Source organism: Leucopleurus acutus, assembly GCF_964270905.1.
Source record: "Leucopleurus acutus genome assembly, chromosome: 4".
Taxonomy (NCBI): Eukaryota; Metazoa; Chordata; class Mammalia; order Artiodactyla; family Delphinidae; genus Leucopleurus; species Leucopleurus acutus.
The window spans coordinates 2,422,517-2,450,372 of NC_139146.1; the positions used below are offsets into that span (position 1 = coordinate 2,422,517).

The 27,856-nt window shown below is 64.5% G+C and overlaps 1 protein-coding gene across 4 annotated transcripts; it reads left to right on the plus strand.

Moving 5' to 3' along the window:
* Positions 1-1,351: 1,351 nt before the first annotated feature.
* DOK7 (docking protein 7) lies at positions 1,352-27,855 on the plus strand (the record flags this gene model as incomplete). Of its 4 annotated transcripts, none has more annotated exons than XM_082837529.1 (7): positions 1,352-1,405; positions 1,507-1,552; positions 11,622-11,852; positions 13,919-14,119; positions 24,298-24,417; positions 26,191-26,307; positions 27,140-27,855. In XM_082837529.1, 7 exons carry the CDS (start codon positions 1,352-1,354, stop codon positions 27,853-27,855), a joined length of 1,485 nt encoding a protein of 494 aa, XP_082693655.1. The 4 variants fall into 4 exon arrangements, with proteins under 4 accessions (XP_082693655.1, XP_082693654.1, XP_082693656.1 ...); XM_082837528.1 differs by having other exon boundaries at positions 14,013-14,119; positions 24,192-24,417; XM_082837530.1 differs by having other exon boundaries at positions 1,352-1,381.
* Between the last annotated feature and the right edge of the window lies 1 nt (position 27,856).

Sequence of the window (27,856 nt, forward strand, 5' to 3'; positions counted from 1 at the left end):
ATGAGGGTGGTGCCCACCAGGGACCTGCCTTCTCAGCTCCCCAGAGACAGTGACCTGGCCCTCTCTGTGCCCAGCATGGTGGCTGCTGAGCTGGGACTCCAGCCCAGGGCTCAGCCTGCCCCCACGGATCCTGTGCCCCGCTTGGGGCTCAGCCAACGTGGGTCAGTCCTGGAGGCGCCCGCAGCTCTGAGCGTTAGTTCCTCCTCCGTGAGAGGCAAGACCTGGATGGGATGAAGATGCACACGCTTGTTCCCACCCAGGCGGATTTCAGGGTAACGGGACACCACTGAGCCCTCCCCTCTCCTGCCGGCGGGACATCAGCTCCCTTGGAGTGGGGCCTCGCGTAGGGTACACTGCTTCTCCTCGCTCTTCGAGGGAGCTGCCCCATCTCTGCCACTGGCCCCGCGCCTTGTTGGTTGCTCCTGAAGGGGTGACTGTCAGAGGTTGTCTTAGAGATAGATGGGGGCTGAAGTCTGAGATGTCGACCTGCCAGGTCCCCCAACCGCCTGGGTTCCCAAAGAACAGCGGGCAGCTGGGCTGGAGCTACAGGGTGGAGGAGGGGAAATCCGGGAGGTCAGCGCTCCCCCACTGCAAAGGGGACTCTCGGGGGCCTTTATAGAGCAGCAGAGAACCTCTGTGCCATCCTTGCCCGGAGGGATAGCTCTCAACCCCGGGGCCGGGGGAACCAGACATGGAGACCGCGGCACTGTGGTCCCACTCACTACTGGGCAGCAACCTGCCCTGGGATTCCTGCTGCCAGGGGACGTGAATGAACCCCCCTCCATCACCCTGCCTGGGGAGCGGGGGTGGTCTGGGGGGAGCAGAGAGGGGGCTTGGAGGGCTGGGGGGCGGGGCAATGTCTCGGCCAGGGTCGACCCACGGTCATTCTGTGGTCAGCGGTGTCTGGTGACAGCTCGGGGTGGTGGGAGGGACAGGTGCCGGAGGGCGAAGCCAGCTCGGTTGAGGCGCACTTTAAAATTGGGCCAAGCGCTTGGACGCGCGGACGCCCCCTTCCCGTCCGGCGTTTCCTTTGCTTTTGGAGGGGAGCCCGCTCCCCCCGCCCCCCGCCCCGGGGTGAGCAGTGCCGGAGCGCCAGCGGCCGAGCCCCGCAATGTGCCTGGCTCCGGAGGGCGCTCAGGTGGCCTCAGGTGCCGCGGGGCGCAGCGCCGGGGCGGGGCGCCGGTAGGGCAGGGCCGGCTGGGCGCGCACCTCGCCCCGCCCGCGCGCAGCCCCGCCCGCCCCGCCGGCCGGCGCAGGGCCCTCCCGGAGCTATTTTGAAAGTGACCCTGGGCTGGGCGGCCGCGGGGCGGCGGGCAGAGGCGCGGCGGGCGCGCGGGAACCATGACAGAAGATGACCGAGGCGGCGCTGGTGGAGGGCCACGTCAAGCTGCGGGACGGCAAGAAGGTCGGGGCGCGCGGCGGGCGCGGGACGCGGGGCGCGGGGCTCGGGGCGGGCGGCGGGCGCGGGGCGCGGGGCTGGCGCTCACGCTCCCTCTGTCCCCGCAGTGGAAGAGTAGGTGGCTGGTGCTGCGCAAGCCGTCGCCGGTGGCAGGTGAGCGGGCGCGGGGCGCGGGCACGGGGCGCGGGGCGCGGGGCGGGCGGCGGCGGCCTCCTGCGCCCGGCCGGCCCGGAGCGCGGCCAGCTCGCCCGAAATAGCCGGCGGCGCCGGGGCCGAGGGCTGTAACCGGAGAGCGCTCCGGCCTCGCCTCGGCCTGCGCCTGCCGTGGACGCCGGGACGCGGGACCCTTCCGCGACCGCACTGGGCCCGGGAGCCGTCATCTCAGACTCCAGGCCCGGGGCGGGGACCCCCTTGGCAGAAGGGCGGATTGAGGCTCGGAGGGGCCTGCGGGAGCCGATGGAGGCCCGAGGGGCGAAAGGGCAGGAGCCTGTCCTGGCCCCCTCCCCCATCACGCGGCAGGGAGCATCCCAGAAAGTTCTGCCCCAGTTGGGGATTGAGTCGTGTCTTTGAATCCAAACGCGGATGGGTGTTCCGGGCAGCGCTGACCCCAGGCGGCCCTTCCAGCCTCCCCAGGTGGAGCCGAGGCGGGGCCGCCAGGTAGGAACGGAGAAGAGTGAAATCTACCTTGTGTGTGGGATCCGTCCCGTGAGGAGAGGACGGCCCCCTCCCAGCCCCCTGAGCGGAGCCGGCACCCCAGCCGGGAGGAGCCGGCTGGGAGCCCCGGAGCCGGGCATCTCCAGCTCAGCGGCCGGAGGCTCTGAGCTGTGCAGCTGCAGCTGTTTCCGGAGACAGGTGCCTTGGAGCCGGCCCAGGCTCCCGGGGGTCTGTGTGGGATGCTGGGGGTGTGAGCGCACGCTGCCTCACACGTGCCAGGCTGCCCGAGAGTCTTCCGGGACGCCTGGGGTGTCTGCCATTTCCTAGGCAGGGTGTGGAGGGCCCCCTCCCTGTGCCCCTCCCGGGTCCTCTCCTCCATCCCTTCTGCTGAGCTGGCTCTGGGAGCCTCGTGGTTGTGATAGAAGGGTCTGCTTTCGGCCGCGGACACACTCACCTCCTGCCTGGGCCTCAGCTTCCCCTCCAAGGGGGCCTGGGCGCCGTGCACCCTTCGTTCAGCCGATCAGTCTTTCATGCCCAGGCCCTGCATCTGGAGCTGTGGGGTCCTAGTCCTGGGGAGCTCAGGGACGCCTGGCAGGGGTGGGGGAGGGTAAGAGCTGGGGAGGGGGTGCCCAGCCGGCAGGGAATGGGGGCACCGGCCAGCTGAGGGTGGCAGAGGCGGGGGTGAAGGCCGTGCTGATCCGGGAGGCTGTGGCCCGAGGCAGGGGGCTGGCTGTTGGGTGGGGGTTGCTTGCCGGGACGGTGGTGAGCCAGGGCCTGTGCGGCCTCTGGGACAGGTGGCCCACCCGAAGAGCAGTCCCGGGGTGGGCCTTGTCCCTCTTGGTAGGGGGGGTAGTGATCTGCAGCCCCTGGTGGTGGATTTTATGCCAGTATCCGAGAGCGCTAGTTGAGAGGTGAGCTCTGGCTGGCCCTGGAGGACACCTGTGGAGGGGGCCCTCGAGCACTGCCGGGGAGTCTGCAGTGGGTCCTCAACACCGTAGACTCTGAGCCTATAAGTGGGCTTGTGGTCATCGGGCCTTTCCTGGGTCTCACCACGTGCAGCCCAGCGGTAGAGAGCCGGGGGCGTCGGGGAACCAGGACTGGACTGGAGGGGAAATCGCGGAGAAGAGGGGGAAGGCGCTCGGGCAGGACTGGGCCGGGGACTGGGGGCAGGGAGGGGATTAGGGGTGGTGGACGCGGCCCCTCTGGGCTGCTGTCCACTCTGAGCCCTGCGTCTCACGTCCTGGTCCCCAGGGTCTCAGAACCCCCGCGGTCGCTGCCGGTTATCTTAGCAGCGCCCCCTTTATCCTCACGCTGCATGAGGGCCGCGGTCATCCTCTTGCGGGTGCTTGGCCTGAGGCGGAGTTGCCAAGCTGACCCACTGCCCGGCTCTCGCCAGCCCTCCCCCTCTCTCCCTCCCGGTCAGTGCCAGTGGCCATGGTTCCCCGACGGGTCAGAGGCTCCGGACCCTCCTCGCTCTCCCCTCCCTGGCCCCTAGCTGATGAGCTGGCCCCTCTCTAGTGTGTTGGGGGGCCTGGCTGGGAGAGGTGCAGCCGCCTGGCCCCCCTTATCCTGAAGACCAGCTCCCTCTGGTGGCCTTGGGTGTTGGGGGCAGGTCCTCGTACTTGGGGTCCCCACAGCTAAGACTCCCCAGATCCTGGCTGCAGCCAAGGGGGAGCCTGGGAAGGAGAGAGGAGGGGCCGCCCTGCCTTCTCGTCATGGAAACGCAGGACTCTTGTTTTTGAAAAGTATTTCCTTCCCAGGAGGGCCCACGAGGAGAGGTTAGGAGGGAATCGGGGGCTGCAGGCGGGCGGGGGTAGGAGGGCCCCTCTCCGCTTTGGGTCTTTTCTCCTGTTTTTGCTTTTCTTAACCAGGACCACTTGTTCTTCTTACAATAAAGTTTAGTTAGTGGAAGGAAGGAAAAGCTCTGATTTTTTTTTTTGGCAGTACGCGGGCCTGTCACTGCTGTGGCCTCTCCCGTTGCGGAGCACAGGCTCCGGACGCACAGGCTCAGCGGCCATGGCTCACGGGCGCAGCCGCTCCGTGGCATGTGGGATCCTCCCGGACCGGGGCACGAACCTGCGTCCCCTGCATCGGCAGGCGGACTCCCAACCACTGTGCCACCAGGGAAGCCCTGATTTTTTTTTTTAATAGATCTTTATTGGAGTATAATTGCTTCACAATACTGGGTTAGTTTCTGTTGTATAGCAAAGTGAATCAGCTATACCTATACGTATATCCCCATCTCCCCTCCCTCTTGCGTCTCCCTCCCACCCTCCCTATCCCACCCCTCTAGGTGGTCCCAAAGCACCGAGCTGATCTCCCTGTGCTGTGGGGCTGCGTCCCACTAGCTGTCTATTTTACATTCGGTAGTGTACATATGTCCATGCCGCTCTCACTTCGCCCCAGCCTCCCCCTCCCCGCCCCCGTGTCCTCACTTAAAGTGAAAGGGAAAACCTCTCACTGACAGAAGTAACAATCTTTATAAAAGGGAGCAATACTTCAGCGGGACTGTGCTCCTTGGGGCCTCGACCTCTGTCCTGGCCAGAGGATTCATGCCTGGATCCTTTCCCTTGAGAGGAGGGGGGTCTGGGCGCCCCCCTGGTGACCCTGGGCAGCCCCTCTCTTCCTCCCCGGGTTGAGGCTTAGGATGGTGGGAGAGGTGTCTCTCGCGTGGCTGCCCTGTGGAGGGGGCGGCCCACCCACAGGTGTGGCACCCAGAGGGTTCCTGCGCAGCCAGGGCAGCTCCCCTGCCGTCCGCTCTGAGGGCCCTCAGAGCTCCGAGGGCTTCACCAACTCCTGTGCAAGCTGCGGGGGCCTTATTCAGCCCGGAAAAGCCCCCGGGAGGGACCCTGACTCCTGGAGTTGGCAGGGCCTCTGGGGGGTCATTATAGGCACAGGGGCTGAGACTGGCTGGCCCACAAATGACTGGGTGCTGCCTCCTGCCCACAAGCCCTTGGCCGGCTGGGAGGTCAGCACCTGCTCCTGCCACTGAAGGTGAGGTATTAGTCCAGTACCCCCTTCCTATCCCTGCCCTGAGACAGGCGCTGAGTTCCTGGAGGGCAGGATCCCTGACTCAGCGTCACCCCTCACAGGCAGCCTGGCGGGGGCTGGGGCCTGCCAGGTGAGGTGCCGTGAGCCCAGCCACTCTCGGCAACATCTGGCCCTGCAAGCTTGCCCGGGAACCGCGGCCTCGGGACACCTGCCCCTTAAGCCGCCTGAGCTGTTCCACTTGCCTGTGCCCGTGCCTCTCCTGTGCAGTGGCAGCTCTGCTAACTGAGGTGGGCGCATTCCGAGAGGTTGGGCGTCCCAGGTGGTGATGGTGGGGAGGGTCCCTTCTCCGGTCCCCCCTTCTGGCCTTGGATCTGCCGTGTCCCCCAGGAATGGGCGTGACTCCTCAGTCCTGGGCTGGGCAGGCACTCAAGGACAGGGTGTGGGTGGTGGCCAGGCATTCCGTCCCCACGGAGACCTCGAGAAGGGGGCCAGGGCTTCCTGCAGCCCCTGGTTCCAGACCGGGAATCGGAGCACCTGGGCTCAGGTCTCGCCTCTGCTTGGACCAACTGTGTGCCCTGGACGAGTCCTAGCCGGTCCCTGCGGAGGGTGGACGGGTGGTGGGCGCGCATTGGGCCTGGGGCACCGTCCGTTCCCACTGCTGCCGGCGAGGTCGGGGTAGCCTGCCTGTGGGAGCCCGTGAAGCCCCCTTGCGCCCTGCGTACACGGTGAACGTGCTTCTCCCGGAACTGGATCGGGAACAGGCCTGGACCAGCGGGTCAGCGGGGGTCCCTCGGCTTCAGCCTCAGGCTCCGGCTGGCGGCCCGGTCAGCAGCCCCCATCCCCAGTGCTCGGCTGCCCCTAGCCCACTGCCCAGCTGCTCTGCTGAAGGTGCTGCCCAAGGTCACTGTGACCTCTGAGGGCTAAAGCCAACAGCCGCTCCTCCGCTGTGTCCCGTGGGTGGGCGTCAACCTCTGTCTCCTCTCCCAGCTCCCCCTGCCCCCCACAAGGCCCGGAGGTTTGCGTCTTCCCGGCCACCCGCCCTCCCCAGGCTCTCAGCCCCGGGCTGCAAACGCCTCTGAGTGCCCGTGCCTGACTCCATGGTTATTTTTACATCTTCAGACGCGTGTGTCCAGCTGCCTGTGTGCACGCCGCCTGGCGTCTGATGGGCCTCTCAGGCTCACGTGTCCGGGACTGAACCCCAACCCGCCCCCTGCCCCCGGCCCTGCACCCCCTCCCCAGGTGCCCCCCTCCCCAGTCCAGCATCGCCCTCCTCTTCCTTCCCCTCACCCCATCATCCACCCACCAAGAGGTCCCATGAGTTAGCGCTCCTCCGCAGAGGGAAGGCCCCTCCCGCTGTCACCACGGTTACTGCAGAGCCTAGCTTTGGGCCCCCTTTCCTCTGCTCCGCCTAGGCCAGCAGCTCCTCTGGCCTGGACAGCTGCAGGGGCCTGGAGCTTTGCTGTCGCCCTGTGTCCCTTCGCCACACGCAGCCAGGCTGGGCCCTCTTTGCTCACAGCTCTCGGGGCCCCTGGTGTGCTGGGATGCGGCCTTGGCCTGGCTCAGCAGGCCCACCTGGCTGGAGCCCGCCTACACCTTGGACCACTCTTCCCCTCCCTTCATGCCAGCCCTGCCCATGGGGTCCCTGCCTCTGGGCTTCTGCACTGGCTGTTCCCTCTAGCACAGTGCTGTTCCCTGAGGTGCTGCCGGGCTGGCGCGTTATATCCCTTGGGAGTCCGTTGTCCCTTTGGGAGAGGCTCTGACCCTCGTGCTCAGGCCCCATGATGGCTGCTGTCATCAAATGCCGCCCACCCCCACATGCCGTCCACCCCCAATGCCGTCCACCCCCACATGCCGTCCACCCCCACATGCCGTCCACCCCCACATGCCGTCCACCCCCACATGCCGTCCACTCCCACATGCCGTCCACCCCCGCCATCACATGCCGGTCCCCTGAACAGCTCTTCCTCAGAGTTTTCTTCGTTATCGACCTTTTTCAGCGTTTGACTGTCTCCCCTCTTGGGTTTCAGCTCCGCAGAAGCCGGGCTGTGTTCCCTGGGTCCCCGGGCTGCTCGTGAGCAGAATGAACTGGGCTGAAGGCTATGGGGGAGGCCGCCCCACTGAGGGACGGAAAAAGAGGTGGGGTGGGCTCCGAGGGGCCCCACTGGGGGTCTTTCAGTGGCCCTTGTGGTTAGCAGGGCCCACAGAGGGCAGGGGTGGGCTGACCCCAGAGGCGGGCACGCGCCCCTGGGTGTCGTGGTGATGGGGAAGGTCCCAGGCCCCAGGCTGCGGCCCCTGCTCATCCCGCTCTGTGCTTGCTGGCGTGTGGCGTTCACCGAGGGCCTCTGTGTGCCAGGCTGGGGCTGTGCTGTTGCCTTGACTCCGCAGGGTGAGTGGCGTCCGTTTCTCAGATGGAAAATAGAGGCTCTAAGAGCTGAGGGACGGGTTCCCAAACACGGATGTGGGACGTGAACCGGGTCAGCTGGTCCCCACTGTGGCGCCCATGCACAGTGGTGGAGTATGTGCGTGTGTATGTGCAAGCGTGCAGGTATGCACGTGTAAGCACACGTGTGTGAGCACGCACGCGCGATCAAGTGTGTGGCTGGGCACGTGCACAGGAGTGTGTGTGCGTGTGCCTCCGCGTGCACCCCCTTGGTTTACTCTTTGACACTTTCATCATCGCCCCATCCGTGCCTCCTTTCACTACGATGACCCCGGCCCCCTCCACCCCTGGCCGAGAGCTGCCCCGGCCGCGAGCCGCCCAGGCCCTGCGGCGGCTTCATCTCCTGCCCCTGGAGTCTGGGCGCCCAGGGCCGGGTTGCAGCCTGGCTGTGCCCCTGCGGCTCCGCGCTTCAGCTGGTGGGTGCTGCGTGAGCAGGGTCCTCAGGCCCTCGTGGCCCGGCGTGGAGATCAAGCGGCCACGGGAGTGGGTGGCCCGGGGCGCAGGGCGGGAAGGCCAGTGAGCTTCCTCGACACCTCGCCGAGTGACCAGCTCGCTGGGCTTCCTGCGAGGGGCGCAGCCCTGGGTGCTCCCAGCGAGGGTCCCCTGTGGAGCTGGCCAGTCGGTGCAGGCTCCCGTGGCCCTTTGTGCGGCGCGTCTGCGGGAAGGGCTGGTGGTGTCACTGCTCCCGGGGGCACTGGTGCTGTCTCTCCCGGGCACGACCTGCTTTGTCTCAGGCCCAGACCCGAGAATTTCTGTTTCTCTGGTGCCCGGTACTGAACAGCTTTCCACTAAACAGCGCTCCTCACAGAACAGGTTTTAAAAATAAGATCAATTCACGGCCCGAAGTGATGGGGAGGGAAGGGGGTGGGGCAGCTGCCCATCAAAGGGCCCCACCCACGCCCCTCCCAGGAGCGGAGCTCCGCCTCAGCTAGAGGAGCCCAGTGCGGGGGGGGGGGGGGGGGGGGGGGGGCTGGAGGGTGCCGGGGGGTGCCGGGGGGCTGGAGGGTGCCGGCTGAGCGGCTGGACGGCAGCTGCGGCAGCCGTGGCCCGGCTGTGACTCTGGGCGGCTTCCACCAGGCGGAAGGTGGGGCTGTCACACAGCCCTGACCCTCGCCCTGTTCTGTCCATATGTAAAATGAAATCAGTGACGCTGAGGGTGTGTTAGCTTCCTGGGGCTGCAGTAATGAATTGCCACAAACTGGGGGGCTTAAAACAACAGAAATGTGCTCTGGAGGCTGGAAGCCCAAAATCCAGCAGCGTTCTTCCGCTGAAGGCGCTGGGGAGCACCCTTCCCACCTCCTCCGGCTCGGGCGACTCCAGGCCTCCTGGGCTTGTGGGCACGTCACTCTGTGACTTGGCTTCTCGTGGCCTCTCCTCTGTGCATTCGTCTTTCCTTTTTTGTTTCTTATAAAGACACTCGTCTTTGGTTTTTTAAATTTTATTTATTTATTTATTTATTTTTGGCTGCGTTGGGTCTTCGTTGCTGCGTGCGGGCTTCTCTCTAGTGGCAGCGAGCGGGGCCTACTCTTCCTTGCGGTGCGTGGGCTTCTCACTGCGGTGGCTTCTCTTGTTGCGGAGCATGGGCTCTAGGTGCGTGGGCTTCAGTAGTTGTGGCACGTGGGCTCAGTAGTTGTGGCGCACGGGCTTCGTTGCTCCGCGGCATGTGGGATCTTCCCGGACCAGGGCTCGAACCCGTGTCCCCTGCATTGGCAGGCGGATTCTTAACCACTGCGCCACCAGGGAAGTCCCAAGACACTCGTCTTTAGATTTAGGGCCACGCGGATAATCCTGGGTGACTCATTTTGAGATCCTTACCTTGTTCACGTCTGCAAAGACCCTTTCTCCAAATAAGGTCATGTTTGCAGATTTGGGGGGGGTCAGGACGTGGAAATGTCTTTTGGGGGCCCCCATTCACCCCAGTGCAGGCGGGCGAGTGTACGCATTGATTCTCACATCTCTGTAAGGAGTAGGATGTGAGCTGCATTTCGGTTAGAGCCAGGGAAAAGGGTCTCGGGGACACATGCTGGCTCTCACATGTAGGTCCCCAAGCCAGCCTGGCAAGTGCAGGCATCCAGGACGGCAACACCTGCTTGGCAGCAGGAGGCGTCTGAGGAGCGTGACGTATGGGGCGACACAGGGGCTCGTAGCAGACGAGGCTCTAGACCACGAGTCGGCAAACCAGGGCCCTGAGCCACATGCGGCCCGCGGCTTGTTTCTGTTGTAAAGTTTTATTGGAACACAGCCATTCACTTATGCGTGGTCTGCGGCTACTCTTGCAGTTCAGTAGTTGTGACAGAGACTGCGTGGTCCACGTGGCCGCAAACAGGTACTGTGTGACTCTTCACAGAAAGGGTTATGGACTTTGCTCTCGGCTGTATCACTGGGAGCATAACTCCTGGAACAAAGGGGTGACAGTCTGGCCCTGCCTTGCTGTTAAGGCCACAACTAAAGCGAATGGTGTGTCCTGTGACAGAAGGCCCTCACCCTCACCTGTGCCAGGTGATGGGGCTGTCACTGCTCCAGCAGAAGAGGGCCTGCCTTCGAGAGCTCATCTTCCAGGGTGGGAGTGGGGAGACTGGAAATATGGGACAGACAGCTACCTAGAAAAGCCACCGAGAGAGATGCCGGCCTTCCCTGGGGAGAGGTGTGGCAGGAGGGGTCGGCGTGTCCGGGGATGGGGCGGCCCGTGTGGCTGGCAGGCTGTCATCACGCCCGTGGTCCCTTCCCTAGCTGCCTCGGTGGCTTCCCTTTGTCCACACACATTTTTACTGGGAGTCTTTCTGTGCTCACCGCCTCCCCAGGCTTTTGCGTCTTGGGCCTCTGGTGACACATCCGGGAGCACTTCCATGACAACATATGCCCTTCATGCCACGTGTGTGACTAATGCCTCTCCGGGCCGGGCCACGAGTTTCCTAAGGGAGCCGTGCTCGGGAGGGAACACGCTGGAACCCTTGGGTGGGCAGATGGGTTTTTGTGGGTTCTGGGGTTTTGTTTGTTTCCCTCAAAATGAGAACACCTTTACTTTCTTCTGACATAAGCATTTCAAACCCTACAAGCAGGGTGTCAGATAGGAAGTGGAGCTCCCCCATCACAATCCCCGGATTTTGAAATACAGGCGTGTTGGAGTCCAGTCACCGAGGCTGGTCTATGTACTGCCTGGGGCTGCCTTCACGGGTGGCCGGAACAGACTGTCCACCCTCCGCCTTCATAAGGAAGGGGCTGTGGCTGTGGTTCGATGGCAAACAGGCAGGAAGCACCACCCTTGTTCTCCGCTGGCGGCAAAGATGAGTCTTGAGTCCAGCTCGTCGGGATCTGGTTGTCACTTGGGTCTGTGGGGCTGCTTTTCCAGCGTTCGGGGGTTGGGCCGGGGGAAGCCGTTCATCGCTTCATCCCGCGCCCGCCCCTCCGTCCCCTCCCGCCCGGACGACGGGGCTTGATCGTCGAGCGTGCGGGGCTCAGGGCTGTCCGACACTTCAGTGTTCACGTTAGGCCCCGGACCCCTCACCTTCATCAGAGACCGGGCGGCGGCCGCGCTGGGTGCGCTTAGCGGGGTCGCTCGTGCTCTGAGCTAGGGCGGTTCTCCAGGGCCACACAGGCGGCCAGGAGCGGCGGGGATACCAGCACAGCGATGAGGGTGTTGAGGGAAATGGGAACTTGAGACAGACTCCGGCGCGTCCCCTGCAGGCTCTCGGGGGCGGCTCGTGTCGCGTCTGGCAGAGGGACCCAAGCCCAGTGGCCCTCCTGCCCTCCCCGGCGCTGGAGTCCGGCTCACACCCTGGAAACGGAGAAATCCAGGAGGTGAAGTGGCTCTGGGTGTGGCAGGAAGCCACCCTTGCAGGGCCGAGGCGGGAGGCCTGAGTCCCCGGGCAGGCTCCGTGCTGTCCTGCCAGCAGCCTGAGTGTGGCCCCCGTGGCCCCAGGGTCTGCGGCAGGCTGGAGGCCCTGGCTGGGGGCCAGGGTCAGGTGGGCGGGCCAGCCAGGGCTTGTTCTGAGCCCTCTTCCGCTGTGTGGCCGGGGCCGTGTGGGTGGGGAGGTGGAGGTGCAGGGTGGCCGGGGCCAGACTCTCGGGCGGGCGGGGGCCGGGCCGGGGTGGCAGCTGCACTGCACTGCGTGCTGACGGCCCCCGCGCCCTCCGCAGACTGCCTGCTGATGCTGGCCTACAAGGACAGGTCGGAGCGAGCCCGCGGGATGCGGGAGCGCAGCAGCGTCGCGCTGGAGGACATCTGTGGCCTGGAGCCCGGCCTGCCCTACGAGGGCCTGGCCCACACGCTGGCCATCGTCTGCCTGTCGCAGGCCGTCATGCTGGGCTTCGACAGCCGGGAGGCCATGTGCGCCTGGGACGCCCGGATCCGCCACGCGCTGGGTGAGGGTGAGTGACACCGGTGCGGGGCTCCGGGGGCCCAGCCTCTGTCCTGAAGCGTCCCGCGGGCCCCACCGACGGGCTGCAGAGGCCAGGACGCGACTGCAGGCCACGGAGCCCAGTGCTTGCGGAGCGCCCTCCACTCAGCTGCAATTGGGGCGGGGGGCTGGGGGGCCGGCCCCTCTTGAGCTCCCTAACTTTTGACCCCATTCATCTGAACTAGAGCTTTTAGCCCCAGCGGGCGGCTGGCTGAGCAGTGATCTGCAAGTGCTGCCCTTGGCTTCTCACGGGGCCGCCTGGGCCCAGAGCCGGGCGGCAGGAGCCGCGCGGTGTCGGGAGTGCCGTCCCCCACGTGTCCCTCAAGGGGAGTAGCGGGGTGCGGGGAGCGCTCTCGGGAGATGGGGGGACCCAGCCCACCTCTCAGCCCTGCTGCCCACCCGGCTGTGTGAGCAGAGGCGGGCGGGCCCCCAGCTGAGCCATCAGAACCCATGATATTTTTTAAAAAATTTTAAAAAATTGAAGTAGAGTTAATTTACAATGTTGTGTTAGTTTCAGGCGTCCAGCAAAGTGGTTCAGTTACACACATATATTCTTTTTCATGTTCTTTTCCATTATAATTTCTTACAGATAATGAGTTCCCTGTGCTATACAGGAGGTCCTTCTTGTTTCCCCATTCTATATAGAGTAGTGTGTATATTTTCATCCCCACGTCCTAATTTATCTCGAAACCCGTGATATTTTAACACCGTATTTTAAAAATTCAAAACTAAAGCCAAAAGCCCGTGACGAACAAAGTGTCAGAATTCAGAGCGAAGCTGGGCTCCGAGCCACCCTCAGACATTCCCGTCCTCAGCCGCCCCAGCGCCACGGCCAGCCTGGTCCCGACTCACACATTTGCTGTCTCGCTCACTGTGGGCTTTTTGCATTAAGTTTTGTTGTTTGAATAATCACTAAAGTGTCAGTGACCTTGGCCGCTGCCTTGTGCCCAGGTGAGGGCCTTGCTCACCTCACACCAGCCCAGCCCGGCTAGCGGGCTGCGGCCCCCCCCACCTCCGGGTGCCCCCAGAGCAGTCCCCTAGTCTGGGGACGTGTGGACGGCTCAGTGAGGGGATGCAGTGGAAGAAGGGAAGAGCCGCGCCTTTCCAGAAAGTTCTGCGGTTGGCGGTTCCCGCCAGTTCAGCCTGGCTCAGGGCACGGCTCCTTTTCTGCTACGGGGCAGGCAGGGCCCTTGCACAGAGGCAGCTGGTGCCCTGTCTCGGCACCTTGCCAGAAATCACCAGGACACTGATGGGGTCGCTGACCCCCAGCCTCCTTGGGCCGGGCACGGCAGGCCCTCAGGGCTTCCTTGCCTAGGAGCCCCCTCGACGCCCCACTGCAGGGGCTTGGGTGGGTCTCAGGGAGGAGGAGGTGGGGCTGGGACTGGGCCCCTCTGGGTTGGAGATGAGGCTGGTGGGCACGGGCGGGTAGGCCGCCGTCCACTCCTGGGCCCGGCTACTCCGGGGTGCACCCTCTTCCGAGGTGGGAGCCATCTGGGGAGAGAAGACCATCCTTCAGAGGGGCTTCAGGGCAGAGCGCCGAGCTGGGGTAGTGGATGAGATCTCGGGGAGCAAGTTGTCCTGCTCGGCTCCAGGGAGAACCCCTAACTGGAGAGGGCAGGGGTCCACGGTTTCCCGAGCATCCCTGCGGTCAGGCTGGGCTGTGAGGCAGACCTTAGACTCTCCACGGACCAACGGGAGGCTGGGCCTCCTGGGCCTCTGTTTCCCCATCTGTGAAATGGGACCACAGCAGCTACCCTGGGCGGGGGTTCTCAGAGGACGTGCTGTGAACGGGAGTCCTGAGGCCGTGGGCCTACCAGGAGGCACGTGTGAGCTTTCACTGGAGCTCGCCGCGGTCAAGTTAGGGTGGGGAGGGGGCCCCCTGAGGATGGGAGAGGTGAGTGTAGCCACCTCGGGGCTGGACGCTGCGCTGGGAGGCGGGGTGGGGCAGACCTGCCCTCTGAGCTGACCCTGGGAAGCTGCGCCCCCCTCCCCCGCCTCTGCCCCAGCGACGCCCTCTCGCCCCTGCCCCGCCCTTAGTGCACAGGTTCCACGTGACCGTGGCTCCAGGCACCAAGCTGGAGAGCGGACCTGCCACCCTGCACCTCTGCAATGACATCCTCGTCGTGGCCAGGGACGTCCCTCCGGCCGTCACGGGGCAGTGGAAGCTGTCGGACCTCCGGCGCTATGGGGCCGTGCCCAGCGGGTTCATCTTTGAAGGAGGGACCAGGTGTGGGTACTGTAAGTATGTGGGCCGTGGGGACCCTGGGCCGTGGGCAGCCCCAGACCTCCCGGCTTCCTGGCCCGACCGTGGTTCAGAGCCGACCCTCCTGCTTGCAGCTGGCCTCTCGGGGACACGGCAGGGTTATGTCTTTTAACGTCGAGCCCAGACCCTCAGCCGTCTCTGTTCTTGCTGTTGGAGGCTGAGAGGAGGGCCCCTCCCGCAGGAAGCCCGTGCAGGGGCCACCCGGAGGCAGCTCATGGGCCTACGTCCCAGGTCACAGAGCATCAGAGCGGCTCAGGCTGGCTTTAAAAAAAAAGGGGGAAGAAGAAGAATAGATGCATTTATTGAGGATGTGCTGAGAAACTCCGTAGTGGACCCGCCAGCTCCCTTGGCCCTCCCAGGCCGGACGTCACAGGTGGGGGCCGAACACGACGGCCTAGCGTGAGGCAGGGGTCCCGAGGGCCGAGGTGGTGTCCGAGCTCCAGCAAGCTGTCCTCCAGGCCGGGAGGGGCGTGGTGGGAGTGGGGGATGTTCCAGTGCCCCCAGCCTGCTGTTCTCCGAGTTGGGGGCCTCTGTGGACCTGCCGTCACCCCGGGGAGCGAGAAGTCCCTTCCCTCCTCTCCAGCGGGGCCGAGCCTATCTGCGTGGCCTCCCCGGGCTTGCGGCTGGCCGAGGGCCTCCTGCTGACCAGCTGGGCGGCCTCGAGGGCCACGGTCAGTGTGCTGGGCTGTGGGCTGTGCATCCCCACCTCCGTTCAGCCTGGGACCCTGGTCGGGGGATCATCGGCCTCTCCCTCGTGTGCAGGGTGGATGGAGGCTCTAAGCCGGGGGCGACCTCTCTCCACCTCTCCACCCCCGTAAAGGGGCATTAACCGCCCCCCTCTCTGCCACCCGCAGCCTCATGAGAGCATGCAGATGGCCAGGGCCTACCGCAGGGCCTGGCACACGCTCGGTATGGCCAGGATGGGGTCCACCTGGCTCTGGGGCCTTGGTCATGCCTGGATCTCTCTGGACAGAGGACACGGTTGTGCTGCGTGCTGGGCACCTGGCCCCCTCATTCTGCAAGGGGTGTGTGAGGCGGGACAGGCTGATCCGGCCCAGCCGGGCAGCCCGCAGGGCCCTGCCTTTGAGGGGACAAGATGTAGGCTTCAAAGGCGCTTAGCAAACAGGTGAACAAGCAGGTGAGGGCCAGGTTCCTGCTCAAGGCAGCAAGATGTCTGTAGCCACTGAACTGTACGATGCTCCCTGGTCCTGGGCTTGGGGGAGGTTAAAAGCTTGGGGAGGCAGAGAGGCAGGGAGGGGTGATGTAGCGGAGGCGTAGGTGGACCTCTGGGGCGGGCAGTTTGGCGCAGTGGCCCTGGAGCTGGTGGGGCGGCCGCAGACGGCGCCCAAAGGGCCTTGACCGCGGCTGCGCCTGTGCGTTTCCCCTCTGGAGTTTTTGAGCATGAGTGAGGGGTGAGCGCAGCTATCGGCCTGCCTGCCTGGGCTGTTGTGGAAGGGCGCATGGGACATTGGCCAGAGTCCCTTCTGCTGGACAAGCCGTGGGCCACCTCGTCTTTGGTACATCAGAGGTGACAGCAGCGGGTGGTGCAGGGGACCCTGGCCCAGCTTTGTTTCCCTCCCTCGCGTGGCTGGCCGGGAGCCGCAGGTCACAGCGTACTTGGCACGTGGCGGCCCTTCCCTTCCGAGATCTCCTCCATGTGGGGCCCTGGAGCTCCCGGGGGCACCCCGGGCAGGGTCGGGGGGAGAGACCAGCGTCCTGGCTGGAACTGTGGAATCCCTGCGCGCTGAGCCTCAGACAGGATGGCTTGTGGCTGCTTTGAGGACTGGGGTTCAGACCTGGGGTTGGTGCTGGCTTGTGCCCTCGAGCGGGGGCAGGCCAGGAGGACCGGCTCCTTGGAGACCGTTTTATTTGCCCGGACGTAATGTAATAGAGCCCTCTAGATATTCTTCCCCTGAGGCCTCGGGGTTGAAAATTCTGACTCTTGGTGTGGGTGGGCTCCTCCTGCGCTCGTCAGCAATTCCAGGCATCGGAGCAGCGCTTCCTGCGAGCGCAGAAGCTGAACCTCGAGCCGCTGTGCCTTCCCTGGGTCCCCAGCGTGAACTGTGACAGGGCCGCCCTGGTTCTGCCTGAGGCCTCGAGTTAGCTCCGTCCACAAACCCGGGCTGGCCCAGCGGATCCGCCTTGACCTGCAGGCTGCAGGCCGGACATTCTCCCTCCCGCTGAGGGACCCTGGACCGAGAGAGACTCCCTGTTGGGCATCCTCATCTCCCCTCCAGGCTGTCTGGAGGCCCCTGGCCAAACCCACCCGGTCAATGGTGGCCGAACACGGTGGTGGGCGGCTAGGCCAGCCTGTCCCGACCCTCTGCCCCCGGCAGGTCCCACTGGGCTCCGTTCTCTTCCAGGGACAAGCTTGCCGCTGCTCTGCTGGTTTAAGCCAGTTTTTAGGCTGTTACCAGACTCGATGCAGGGCTGGGTGGGAAGGGACGGTGCACCCCTGTGCGTGTGGTCAGAGCACCAGGCCACTCAGGACCTGGGCCGTCCTGGGAGGAGGGCGGCTAGTTCAGGTCCAGGAAGGGGTGTGAGTTAGGGTCCTGGGGCCACGTAGCAAATGACCACAACCCGGGGCCTTAGAACAACACAAATTTGTTCCTTCACCGTTTTGTTCAAAGTCAAAGCTGGGGAAGGGCCGGGCTCCCTCGGGGGTCCGGGGGAGGGTCTTCCCTGCCTGTTCCAGCTCCCGGGGGCGCCAGGTGTGCCTGGGCTTGTGGCCGCGTCACTCCCGTCTCTGCTCCGGCATCACGGGGCGTCTCTGTAGGACACCAGTCGTTGGATTCAAGGCCGCCCCACCCTCGGGGATGGTCTGTCTGCGAGCCTTCACTTGAGCACCTGCAGAGACCCTTTTCCAGATAAGGCCACAGTCATCGGCTCCAGGATGTGAACCTATCGTTTGGGGCCACCGTTCACCCCATGACAGGGGTCACCTGAACGGTGACGGTACCAGCGTTGAGATCTCGATGAGTCTGTGGGCACCGGGACAGAGAGTGGGTCAGAGTCCCCAGAAGGCCCTGGAGGGTTTTGGATGTAAGGAATCAACATCTTCTCCCCTGGGGCAGGTTCCAGCCTCAGACCACTCCAGAGAGCAGTAACTCGACCCTGGCCCCCTTCACCCGTCCTGAGGCGTGGATGACTGGATGTCAGGAGAGGGCCCTGGAGCGTGTGGGGGAGGGGTCGGGCAGGTGTGCGGGGGGGCTCTGTGGGGCTCCGGGTCCTCTCTGTGGCCTCCACGTGGACGACAGCCTGTGCAGATGATTCGGATGGGGGTTGGGCTTGGTGGCCGGGAGCTTGAGGTCCCCCAGCGTGGCCCGATTCTCTCTCTCTGGGGTGGTCACGGCCCGCTGTGTGTGTTTAGGGCTGCAGGGCGGGGGCAGGGCATGCTGGTGAGGGTGGCACAGAGGCTTGGGGGCCCTTCCCCAGCAAGAGGCTCAGCCGGCAGGGAGAAGGGTGGGCCCGGGAGAGTGGGGTCTGTCCGCGGTCTGGAGCCCGGGGAGGGCTTTGGAGAGGGCCGGGGGGCATTTGAACGGAAGTTTCTAGGAGGAGGGGCCCCAGAGGAAGTCCCCGTCCTTTACATTGGCAGGTCCTGTCAAGGGCACTTCAAGGGCATTTCCACGTCCGTGTGAGCCGGCTGCGGACAGGAGCGGGGTCCTGGGACGCTGAGGAGTTCTGCAGGTGGTGGAGGGCGGGGGTCCCAGGCTGGCTCCTGAGTCTGTGCAGGCCGCTTCCCCTCCTTCTCCCTAGCTCCTTGGGGTCCAGGCCATCCTGTCAGCCCCTTGGGGTGCAGTGAGCATTTTAAAACGATTTTTATATGTGCGTAAAGGAGAAGCTCTGAACTAGGGAGAGACCGTCTTGCCACGCCTGTCCAGCTCTGAGAAGCCCTTAAGTGCCTCTTTTGTGGTCCAAATGCTGGTCTCGCTGGAACTGCTGGAGCCCTGGTCTTGAAGCCCAGGAATCTTGGGGAGGAGGGAATGCATTCAGGGGCTTCTCTGTGGCCTGCACTGGGTGAGGGGTTGGAGCTGGGAGCACACGGCTGGGGAGACTCAGCCTGTGTGGGAGGACACAAGGCGTTTAGAATCCTCGGGGCCACAAGGGGAGCCGGGGAGGGCCACAGACCCCAGCCCAGGAGCATTGGGGAGGCCCTCTGGAGGTGAACCTGAGTGGGGCCTCTGCGGGGTGAATAGGAGTTGGCCCAGCCGCCGAAGGTAGGGAGGGCTGGGGGGAAGAGAGAAGGTGCTCCAGCCGTACATTAAGCGCGGCTGGGTGACGGGAACAGTGTGTGCCGGGTGGCAGAGGTGAGGTAAGAGGAGGAATCTGGACCAGAGCTTGCACTGTGTTCCCAGGGTAGCAGGGAACCATCAAAGGAGCTAGAGCAGGACAGTGCCACCCACAGATCTGTGTTGAGGGCGATAACTGTGGCCCCAGGGTGCAGACGGGATGGAGGCAGGGGCCGTGAGTGGGCGTGAGATGTGGACCCGCTGAGGCAGGGTCCTGCTGTGGGTGGCAGCTGGGTGGGTGGGCAGGGCCTGTGGGTTCAGGAATGTTAAGGCGGTGAGTGAGAGGGGGAGGGAGGGAGGACCAGCCTGGGGTGGACGGGGAGGAGGGCGAGGCCAGGCGAGGGTCCCAGCAGCGTGGGCCTGGGCTGAGCGGTCCAGTGCTTTGCCGGGAGCATTGGGGAGGCCCTCTGGAGGTGAACCTGAGTGGTGGGGCAGGCGTCCCAGGCTGGGTTGCAGCCTGTGCAGAGGCCCCGTCAAGAACATGTTCAGGTTTATACTTGGAGGTTGAGTCTCCCCTTGGGGTCTAGGGCCCCTGTCACATTTCTGACAGGTTTGTGGTTGATTTCAGCCCTCTGCCCTGAAGTCTCTGCTCCGGGGGTGGGAGTTGGGCCCGGAATCTGTCACCCTTTTGTAGTCCACTATGGCATTTGCATACGGGATGGTTCTGGGCGCTCTGCGTGTCCAGGGAGGTGACACTCTGGGTGTCCAGGGAGGCCTCCATTGCACAGGGCCAGGGAGAGATGGGGCTGGGGTGATAGTCACCCCAAGAGACCCCCTTGCAGGGCCCCATACTTCGTGGGGTTCTAGGTCCTCACACCAACCCTACGTGGTGTGTGCACATCCCCATTTTACAGGCAGGGAAACTGAGGCACGGAGCTGTCCGTGAGTTGCCCTGGCCTGTCCCTCTGAGCGTGCTGGAGCCGAGGTCTGGCCCTGGGGGGACCTGACCCCACACTGCGTGCCCTGCTGTGCTGCCAGCCAGCCCAGCGCCCGCCTGGCCCTGGGGTTAAGTGGGGCAGGACCAGATACTTTTCAGCTCTCAGCAGACTCGGGGATTCCTTTTTGGGGTGTTTTGCTTCAGTCTGTTTCCTCCTAGGCAGAAAAGCAGGCCCCGTGTCCTCCTGACCTTGGGGACCTGCAGGGTGGCCTCTTGGGACCATCTGGATGTGATGGCACGCGAGCCTCATCCCACATCTCCAAGTGGGAGATGCCCGCTGTGTGCAGGCGGTGTTGTCAGGGCAGGCGGCTGGCATCTAGCAGCGGCCGTGAGGATGTGAGGTGCCTGCATTGCGTGGCTGCCTCCTGCCCGGATGGGGATGGGATGGGCTGAAGAGGGTGGGGAGACGGCTCGCTCGAGGACGGGACAGAGCCTGCTTCCCGGAGGAGTTGTTTGTTTTTTTGGTCTTGTTCGTTTTTGTTTTACTGTGGCAAAATGCACATAACACAAAATGCACTATTTAAAGCACTTCTAGCACGTAGTTCAGTGGCAGTGAGCACATTCATGCAATGATTCTGCCCCCATCACCACCCCCATCCCAGAATCTTTTCGTCTTCCCGAACCCTGTCCCCATTAAACACTCTCTCCCCATCCCCTCTCCCCGCCCAGCCCTGCACCCTTTATTCTACTTTCCATCTCTGAGTTTGATGACTCTAGAGACCTCATATAAACGGCATCGTGCAGGATTTGTCCTTTTGTGGCGGGCTTGTTTCACTCAGCGCAGTGTCCTGGGGGTCCGTCCACGTTGTAGCAGGTGTCACCATTCCCTTCCTTTCTAAGGCTGAATCAGATTCCACCGTATGGATGGACCACATTTTGCTTCTCCATCCATCTGTCGATGGACACCTGGATCGCTTCCGCATTTTAGCTATTGTGTGTGATGCTGCTATGAACGTGGGTATGCAAATATCTCATCAGGACCTCACTTCTAATTGTTTTGGGTGTGTGCCCGGAAGTAGAATTGCTGGATCACACGGAGGTTCTCTGTTGAATGTTTTGAGGATCTGCCACACTGTTTTCCACACGACTGCCCCGGTTTACATTCCCACCAACAGTGTGCGGGGGCCCGGTTCCTTGCAGCCTCACCGGCACTTCTTTTCGGTCTCATTTTAGTTTTCTTTTTCTTGCTGTTTAAATAGTAGTCCTCCTAGTGGGTATGAAATGATCAGGTGACATTTAAAACTTCATTTCGAGTGAACTTATTTCATTGAACTGTGCTTCTTTCTTCCCCAATAAGGGCAGAGACACACGAAACATTAATTACCAGATGTTTTACTCTATTAGGAAACTCTGCAAAATAATATCCCAAGGGGCTCAGTTAGCTGTGCCAACTTCCTGACTGATAATCGGTGCTGTCTGGACTTGAGCTTTCTAGAACCTTCTCGGCAGGAAAGTCCTCCAACGCCTTCAGACTCTGTCCTCGACTGGACTTCACCGTGGGGTCTTTGTCAGCAAAGGGTGGGATGCTTGTTCTCTGAGGAGCGGGGGACTGAGCTCTTAATGGGGTCCAGTGACAGAGGTCTGCAGGCTGCAGATTAAAGACTAGCTCCAGCTGGGCCTCGGCCGGGATCCAGCTGGGCTCATTGAACGTTTGAAGGAAGGCCTTGCTTTCTCGTGGCTGGAGATATTTCTAACGCGGGCGAGTTTTGCTGCACCCCTGAGGACCCGCAGCGTCTGTGTCCGTGGACCCGCAGGACTCTCTCCTCCGTCTATTAATTTCCCATGTTATTTATTGCTGGGGGACAGACACCCCAAACTTAGTGCTGTTTCCTGGCTTGCGGTTCTGTGGGTCAGTGGTCTGCTCTGCATGGGGTACTGGGGTCACTCGGGCAGTGGCGTTTGGTGGGTGGCCTCAGGCACGGCCTGGGGCCCTGGTGCTGGCTGTTGGCTGGGACGCCTCAGTTCTCCTCCGGGGCCTCGCCCTCCAGCAGAACAGCCGGCTTCCTCACAGGGTGGCTGGTTCCAGGAGAGCAAACGTGGGGGTCTCCAGCCCCTAAGGCCTCGGCCCCAAACCCTAAGGAGCGTCCCTCGGTTACTTCCTGTGGCGCAGACCCCGGGAGAGAGCCCGCCTCGGGGTGGAGCCTTCATGGACGTGGTTGAGAGGAGGCACGGGGGGCGTCGTGACAGTGACCACACCAGTACAACGTGGCAAAACGGGTCCAGGCCCTAGCTTGCCTCCCCTCCCCCAAACAGATAAGCAAACAAGAAATGCGGGGAGCCCTTCCCTGGGGAGGGGAGGGGCCCGGCTGCCTCCACGCCCCCCTTTCCATCTACACTGAGCGCGGGGGTCTCCTGGGTGCCTGACCCTGGGTTAGACGCAGGGGACTATGGACGACTCAGAAGTGGTCCTGCCTCAAGGTGCTGGGCCTGGTGGCCGGGACAGCGTCAGACCCGGGAGGTAAAAGGTCGGGGGGTCTGCCCCAGAGGAGGTGTCCCCTGAAAGCATCACCGGGTGAACCGTCAGGGGTCAGGGGTCAGGAAAGGCCATGTCACCCGAGCAGAGTCTCAGCAGGCGAAGGGGTGTCACGGGCGGCTGCGGGGAGTCGTGGGGGGGGACGGCCGTGCCGGGGGAGGTGTGTCAGGCGGGCCGGGCACACCTGGGGAGCTTGTTGTCCCCACAGCCTGGGGTGGGGAGGGGAGCCACGGGGCAGCGGGAGGTCGCTGCTGGTCCGGGAGGCCTCGTCCCTTGGTCGTGAGGCTCAGGCTCGGGAGCTCGCAGACTCCCGTGGAATGCCGCCGGCCCCGCTCCCCGTCATGTGGTTTTTTATAGTCGGGGGACTGACTGTGCCAAGGCCTCTGCCAGCTGACCGTAAGCTCCGGATTAGAGGCCTGGCCCCGGGGAGCGGGGGTGGCCGGGACGGGGCCTCCTCCCCGCCCGCCCGCCGTCGGCCAAGGTCCCGGGACCATCCCCCAACCCAGCCCCTCTGGGCAGCGAGCCTCGTGGGGCCCCCGGGGGCCCCCAGGGTGGGCCTGGCTCTGCGTCTGCTCAGACGCTCCGTGGTGCCAGGACGTGGCCCCTCTCTGGGCGTCTGCTTTCTCACCTCTCGAGCGGGCGTGTCACCGGTTTGGGCCCTGGTGGCCGCCCAGGGGCACGGCGGCCTCACCACGTGTGGGACTGGCCTGGGTCCCTGGGATTCGGTGCCAGTGAGCGTGACCGGGACAGTTTCAGTGCGCCGCTTCCCCGTCTGCCCCGGGCACCCTCCTTCCAGAGGGTGCAGGCCTTTCTTTGGGCAGAGGGAGGAGGACGAGGCAGCGAGGGATTCTTGTGTGGTGACGCCACGCCGGGCGTCCAGCCCCGGTGACCCGGTGCCCCATTCACTCGGCCGCGGGACTTCATTCACGCTGGCGGGGCTCCGGCACAGCGCAGGGCCCTGCGGCCGCTCTGCGCCCTGGCGTCTTGCAGGTCCACGTGCCCCCTCCAGCCGAGCCCCCTGGGCTGGGATCCCAGCCGGGCCTCCCCTCTGTCAACGAAAGTAATCAATAAACCATCAATAATAAGAATAGAAAAGAGTTTTATTGGAGCCAAACTGAGGACGAGCCCGGAAACCTGCTTCCCAGAAGACTCCGGAAAAGCAGGGTTTTCAGCACAGCTTTATATCTTGTCAGAACAAAGACCATCAAAGAAGTCAGGGTGACGTTTCTTCAAGGTTTCAAAATATAATAAAAATAAAAGAACAGGGCTTCCCTGGTGGCGCAGTGGTTGAGAGTCCGCCTGCCGATGCAGGGGACGCAGGTTCGTGCCCCGGTCCGGGAAGATCCCACATGCCGCGGAGCAGCTGGGCCCGTGAGCCATGGCCGCTGAGCCTGCGCGTCCGGAGCCTGTGTTCCGCAACGGGAGAGGCCACAACAGTGAGAGGCCCGTGTACCGCAAAAAAAAAAAATAAATAAAAAAAAAATAAAAGAACAGACCAGCGCGTACACAGAGAGTCAGCGTGGCCTTGGCACCTGGGAGGGGGGCTTAGCATCGAAGGAGGAGGGGCATTTATTTAATCTTTATGTTTAACGTGGACAGTCTTTACTGCTGGTCGACGTGCCCTTTCCTCTAATAATTAAAGCAGATGTACAATTTGATAGACCACGAGTAGGCTCTTCTAGTTAGCATCAAATTCAAGTGAACTCGTGTATGAGCCACGATGACTTTCCCGTATCTCAGTATGTAAACGTGTCTTTTAAAATCACCTCTGTGGGTGGGAGCCCCGAGGCTGGATCTCAGCCCTGCAGCTGCGCACCAGGGGCTCCAGTGCCCCCCACCCGGAAGACGAGCCCGGGAAGAGGGGAGGGGCTTTGAGGTGGGCCGGGCTGCTTCGTCTGCAGGGCAGGAGCCACCGCCTGTATTTTGCCAGCCTCCCCTCACCACAGCCCGGGTGAGGAAACCAGGTCTCGCAGCCGCCCTCCTGGAAGTGCACCCGCCGCCCACCCCTCAAAGGAGCGTGGGCCAGAGGGAGGGGCTGCTGGGCTCTCCACGCAGCTGGGACGCCCTCCTCGGCCCACTCTGTGACCCCCATCCTCCAGAAGTCGCCCCAGCTCCTCTTACCAGCCTGGGAGACGAGAGATGACTGATGGCTTGGGGCCAGCAGGCAGGACGCCCTCTCCCACCTTGCTGAGGCCTTGCAGCCCTGACTCAGGCCGGGATGGTGTCCTCAGGCCTGGGAGAGCCGGCGTGTGGCCTGAGCCGCCTGAATGGCTCACGTCACCACAGTGCCGTGGGGACATCGCCGCGGTGCTCGGGGCGGGGCGGGGGGGTCTCACGGGTTGGCTCAGGCCTCTGTGGGCAGTCCCCGCGCAGCGGCCCTGAGCCCGCCCTGCAGGGGCCCCACCGACCTGAGCTCTGGCCAGGCTGACACCGGGGTCTGTCCTCCCTCTGCAGGGGCTGGGGTCTTCTTCCTGTCCTCGGCCGAGGGAGAGCAGATCAGTTTCCTGTTCGACTGCATTGTCCGCGGCATCTCCCCGACCAAGGGCCCCTTTGGGCTGCGGCCTGTTCTCCCAGGTGGGTGCCGGAGTTGGGGAGCCCGGCCTGGCGGGAGGGTCAGGTGGGCTGCTTGATCTCGGGCTCCCGGGGGCGTTCGCACTGGCACAGCCCCTCCTCCACGGGGTCTGAGCTGCTGGGACGCTCCGAGGCGGAGGCTTTCTGTTGGGACAATTACTGCAGCTGCACCAGGTGGGCCAGCAAGAGGCCCGAGCCCGGAGCCCCGAAGACCTTCCGAGCCGGCCCGCCTCCCAGACCTGGGCTGGGACCTCGCCTGCGGGCGCTGGGGTCAAGGCTGGCTCCGTGGGAGCCAGAGCTCGGGCTGGAAGTCGTCTTGTGAGCTGGGGTCTCAGCGCATCGGGTTGGCAGGTGCCAGGGCTGCATGAGCTGGCCTGGCCTTCTCTCCCCCTTCCCTGGCTGTGGCTGGGACACTGCTCTTCAAGAGTCCTGGACCAGGGATGGCGCTGGCCCGCGGAGGGCCACGCTAGCTGGGCGTTTCTTCCCTCGGGGAGGCCGGGGAGGCCCAAGCCCATGGCAGGGACAAAGGCTGACCTTGTCATCGCAGCTTCCTTTGACCGAGGCCCTCCGGGTGGGTGGTACCCAGGGTCACCGATACTCCCCTCGCCCCAGTCAAGCAGCGCTTGTCCCCTTGTCCAGGTGGGAGACCAAGGCCTGTGGCCGGGCAGCAGGTGGTCAGTGAGCTCACATCCGTGGCCTCCTTGCATGGACACCATAGCCAGGTCGGGGGCAGGGGGACCTCCTAGGGAGACAGGGGCTGGCGACGTGCCAGGTCCCCTTTCTCCCAGCGTGGGCCCCTCAGCCCCGCAACCCCCCAAGCGGCCCCGGGGGGCGGGGTGGGGGGGGCGGGCTGGGGAGGAAGGAGGCAGTTCCTGTGACCGGAGCCTCGCCGCCCGGGCTCTGCTGGGTGGTGCGGCAGCGCCCTCTGCTGGCGGCTTACCGCATTGCAGCCGCAGGTAGTGGTGTGGGTGGCCGGGATCAGAAGGGGGCTGGCGTGGATGGGGCAGGGGTGGACAGCTGGGGTGTGGACGGGGCTGGTGGGTCCCTGCTCGCTGAGCCTGGCCGGTGTCGTGTTGGAAGGCTGTGATCTTTGGGGACTCTTGAGATGTGGCCTCCATTGGGTCAGCAGCCTTAACACTGAGATTCGGGGGTGTCTTCTCAAGCTGACCGCTGCTCGGTCAGACGCACTTGGGCACCAAGGCCCAGAGGCAGGACCTGCCTCACATACAGTGGGGAGGGGGAAGGGGAGAAGATAGAGTTCCGGGGTCCACCCTGCCCCAAGCATGTCCTGTGCGTTCCCACCTTGGTCCCATTGCGCGTGGCGTGCACTGTCTCTGCTCCCACGTTTTGCAGTCATGGCTGTGAGGTTCAGGGAGGGCAAGTGGTGGGGCTGTGAGTTCGTCCAGTGCCAGCGTCCTGCTGCCTCACCAGCAGCAGGAGGGTGTGCCAGTGTCCTGATCCACTGCAGGGACTGTCCACTTTGGGGCACGGGACATCTGCTGGTGGTCAGGGGGGCTGTCCTTGGGCCCAGGACACAGGATGATGGCCGGGGACCTGGACGGGGGTGGTTTGGGTACCCTGAGCTTGGTGTCTGGCAGCTGGGGTGCTGGCGTGGGGAGGAGCTGGGGCTCCCAGGGGCTCTGTCGTGGTGCTGCGACTGGACCGAGGTCCACACCGCCCTGTCAATGCTGGGGTAACTGTGATGTCCTGAGCAGTGGGTGGGCCGCGGGGACAGGGCTGGGGACGCCTCCTCGCTGACCATCCCCTCTGCTGCAGACCTGAGCGCCGGGGGCCCTGCCGTGGAGGAGCGCGTGGCCCAGGAGGCCCTGGAAGCCCTGCGGCTGGAGAAGCGGCTCAGCCTTCTCTCCCACTCCGGCTGGCCGGGCAGCGCAGGTAGGGCCATGGCCTGGGCCGTGAGGGGGGGCCAGTGGCCCTGGGGCCGCAGCTGTCCCTTTAAGGCAACCTCCCAGCTCCTGTTCGTTCATTCATGCCCCTCCCTCTGTTCCATTCCTTCTCTCACTCGTGATGCCACACTCTCTAAGCTCCCGCCTGGATGCTGACCGTAAGCACGGTGCCCCGTGGGTGCCGGCTGGGGGGTTGGGTTCGAATTCCTTCCCAGCCACCGGGGTGTGGCCTGGTGAGGCTGTGGCTTCACCGTCTGTGCCCACACAGAAGGCTCAGGGGTGCTGGCTGCCGGGAGCGAGGCCCCTCAGCTGCTGTGCTCCGCGGGGAGAGGGACAGAAAGGGCCGGCGGGCCCTCGAGGGGACGCTGCAGCTCCCGGGGGTGGTGGGTGGGGGGCTGCACCGGGGTCTCCTGGGCCAGAGGCGGGGGAGCTCTGCGGGCCCTTTGTCCTGTGTGATTGTCGCCAGTCCCACGGGTGCAGAGTGGGGACGGCGGCCTCTCCATCCAGGCCCCTAGAGCCGGGGGCTCAGGTGCGCAAGGGCCGCCACCTTCCCGGAGGAAGGGCTCACGTCTGGTTCCCAGGGGGGCGGCAGGGAGGGGACTGGTGTGGGCGAAGGGGCCGTCCTGGGTGACGCTGGGCGTGGAGGTCCAGGCAGGGTGTGGGTCAGCCGTCCCAGGGTGGCGACTGGAGACCGGAGAGCGCAGGCCCTCAGCAGGGCAGGGGCGTGGGGGGGCTAGACGTCAGCTCCCACCGAGGCTCCCCAGCCCACCCCGGGGCAGCCCAAGCCCCACAGGAGTCTCAGCCCCCGACTCTCCGTTCAGGGGACGACCGCAGCCTGTCCAGCTCGTCGTCAGAGGCCAGCCACTCAGACGTCAGCGCCAGCAGCCGGCTCGTGCCGTGGCCAGAGCCGTCCCCGTCCTCGGCGTGCGCGTCGCCGGAGGGTCTCGGGCTGGCGGCCGCCCAGGCCCCCGGGGAAGCCGCAGCAGGTGCCTCGAGGCCACCCCCTAGGCCGCTGCGGCCACGGCAGCTGCAGGAGGTCGGCCGCCAGAGCTCCTCGGACAGCGGCATCGCCACGGGCAGCCACTCCTCCTACTCGGGCAGCTTCTCGTCCTTCGCAGGCAGCAGCCTGGACGTGTGGCGCGGGGCCGAGGAGCTAGGCTCTCTGCTCAGCCTGCCGGGAGGCGTGGTGCCCGAGCCCGGCCTGTGCGCCTGCGCCCCCGGGGCGGCCGAGTACCAGGTACCCTCCGCGCCGCGGCCCCACTACGACACGCCCCGCAGCCTGCGCCAGGTGGCCCGGGACCAGCCCCCCGCCACACAGGGCAGCGCCAGCGACGGAGCCGCCGGGGACTCGGGCGGCCGGCTGGCGGCGGGGTGTCCCTCCGGCTGGCTGGGCGAGCGACGGCGGGGACAGGCGACAGAGGCCCCGTCGGGGCCGGGCGAGCCCTGGGAAGCGGGCGCCCCCCACGCGGGGCCCCCTCCGGCTCTCTTTTCCGCGTGTCCCGTCTGCGGAGGACTGAAGGTAAATGCGCCTCCCTGAG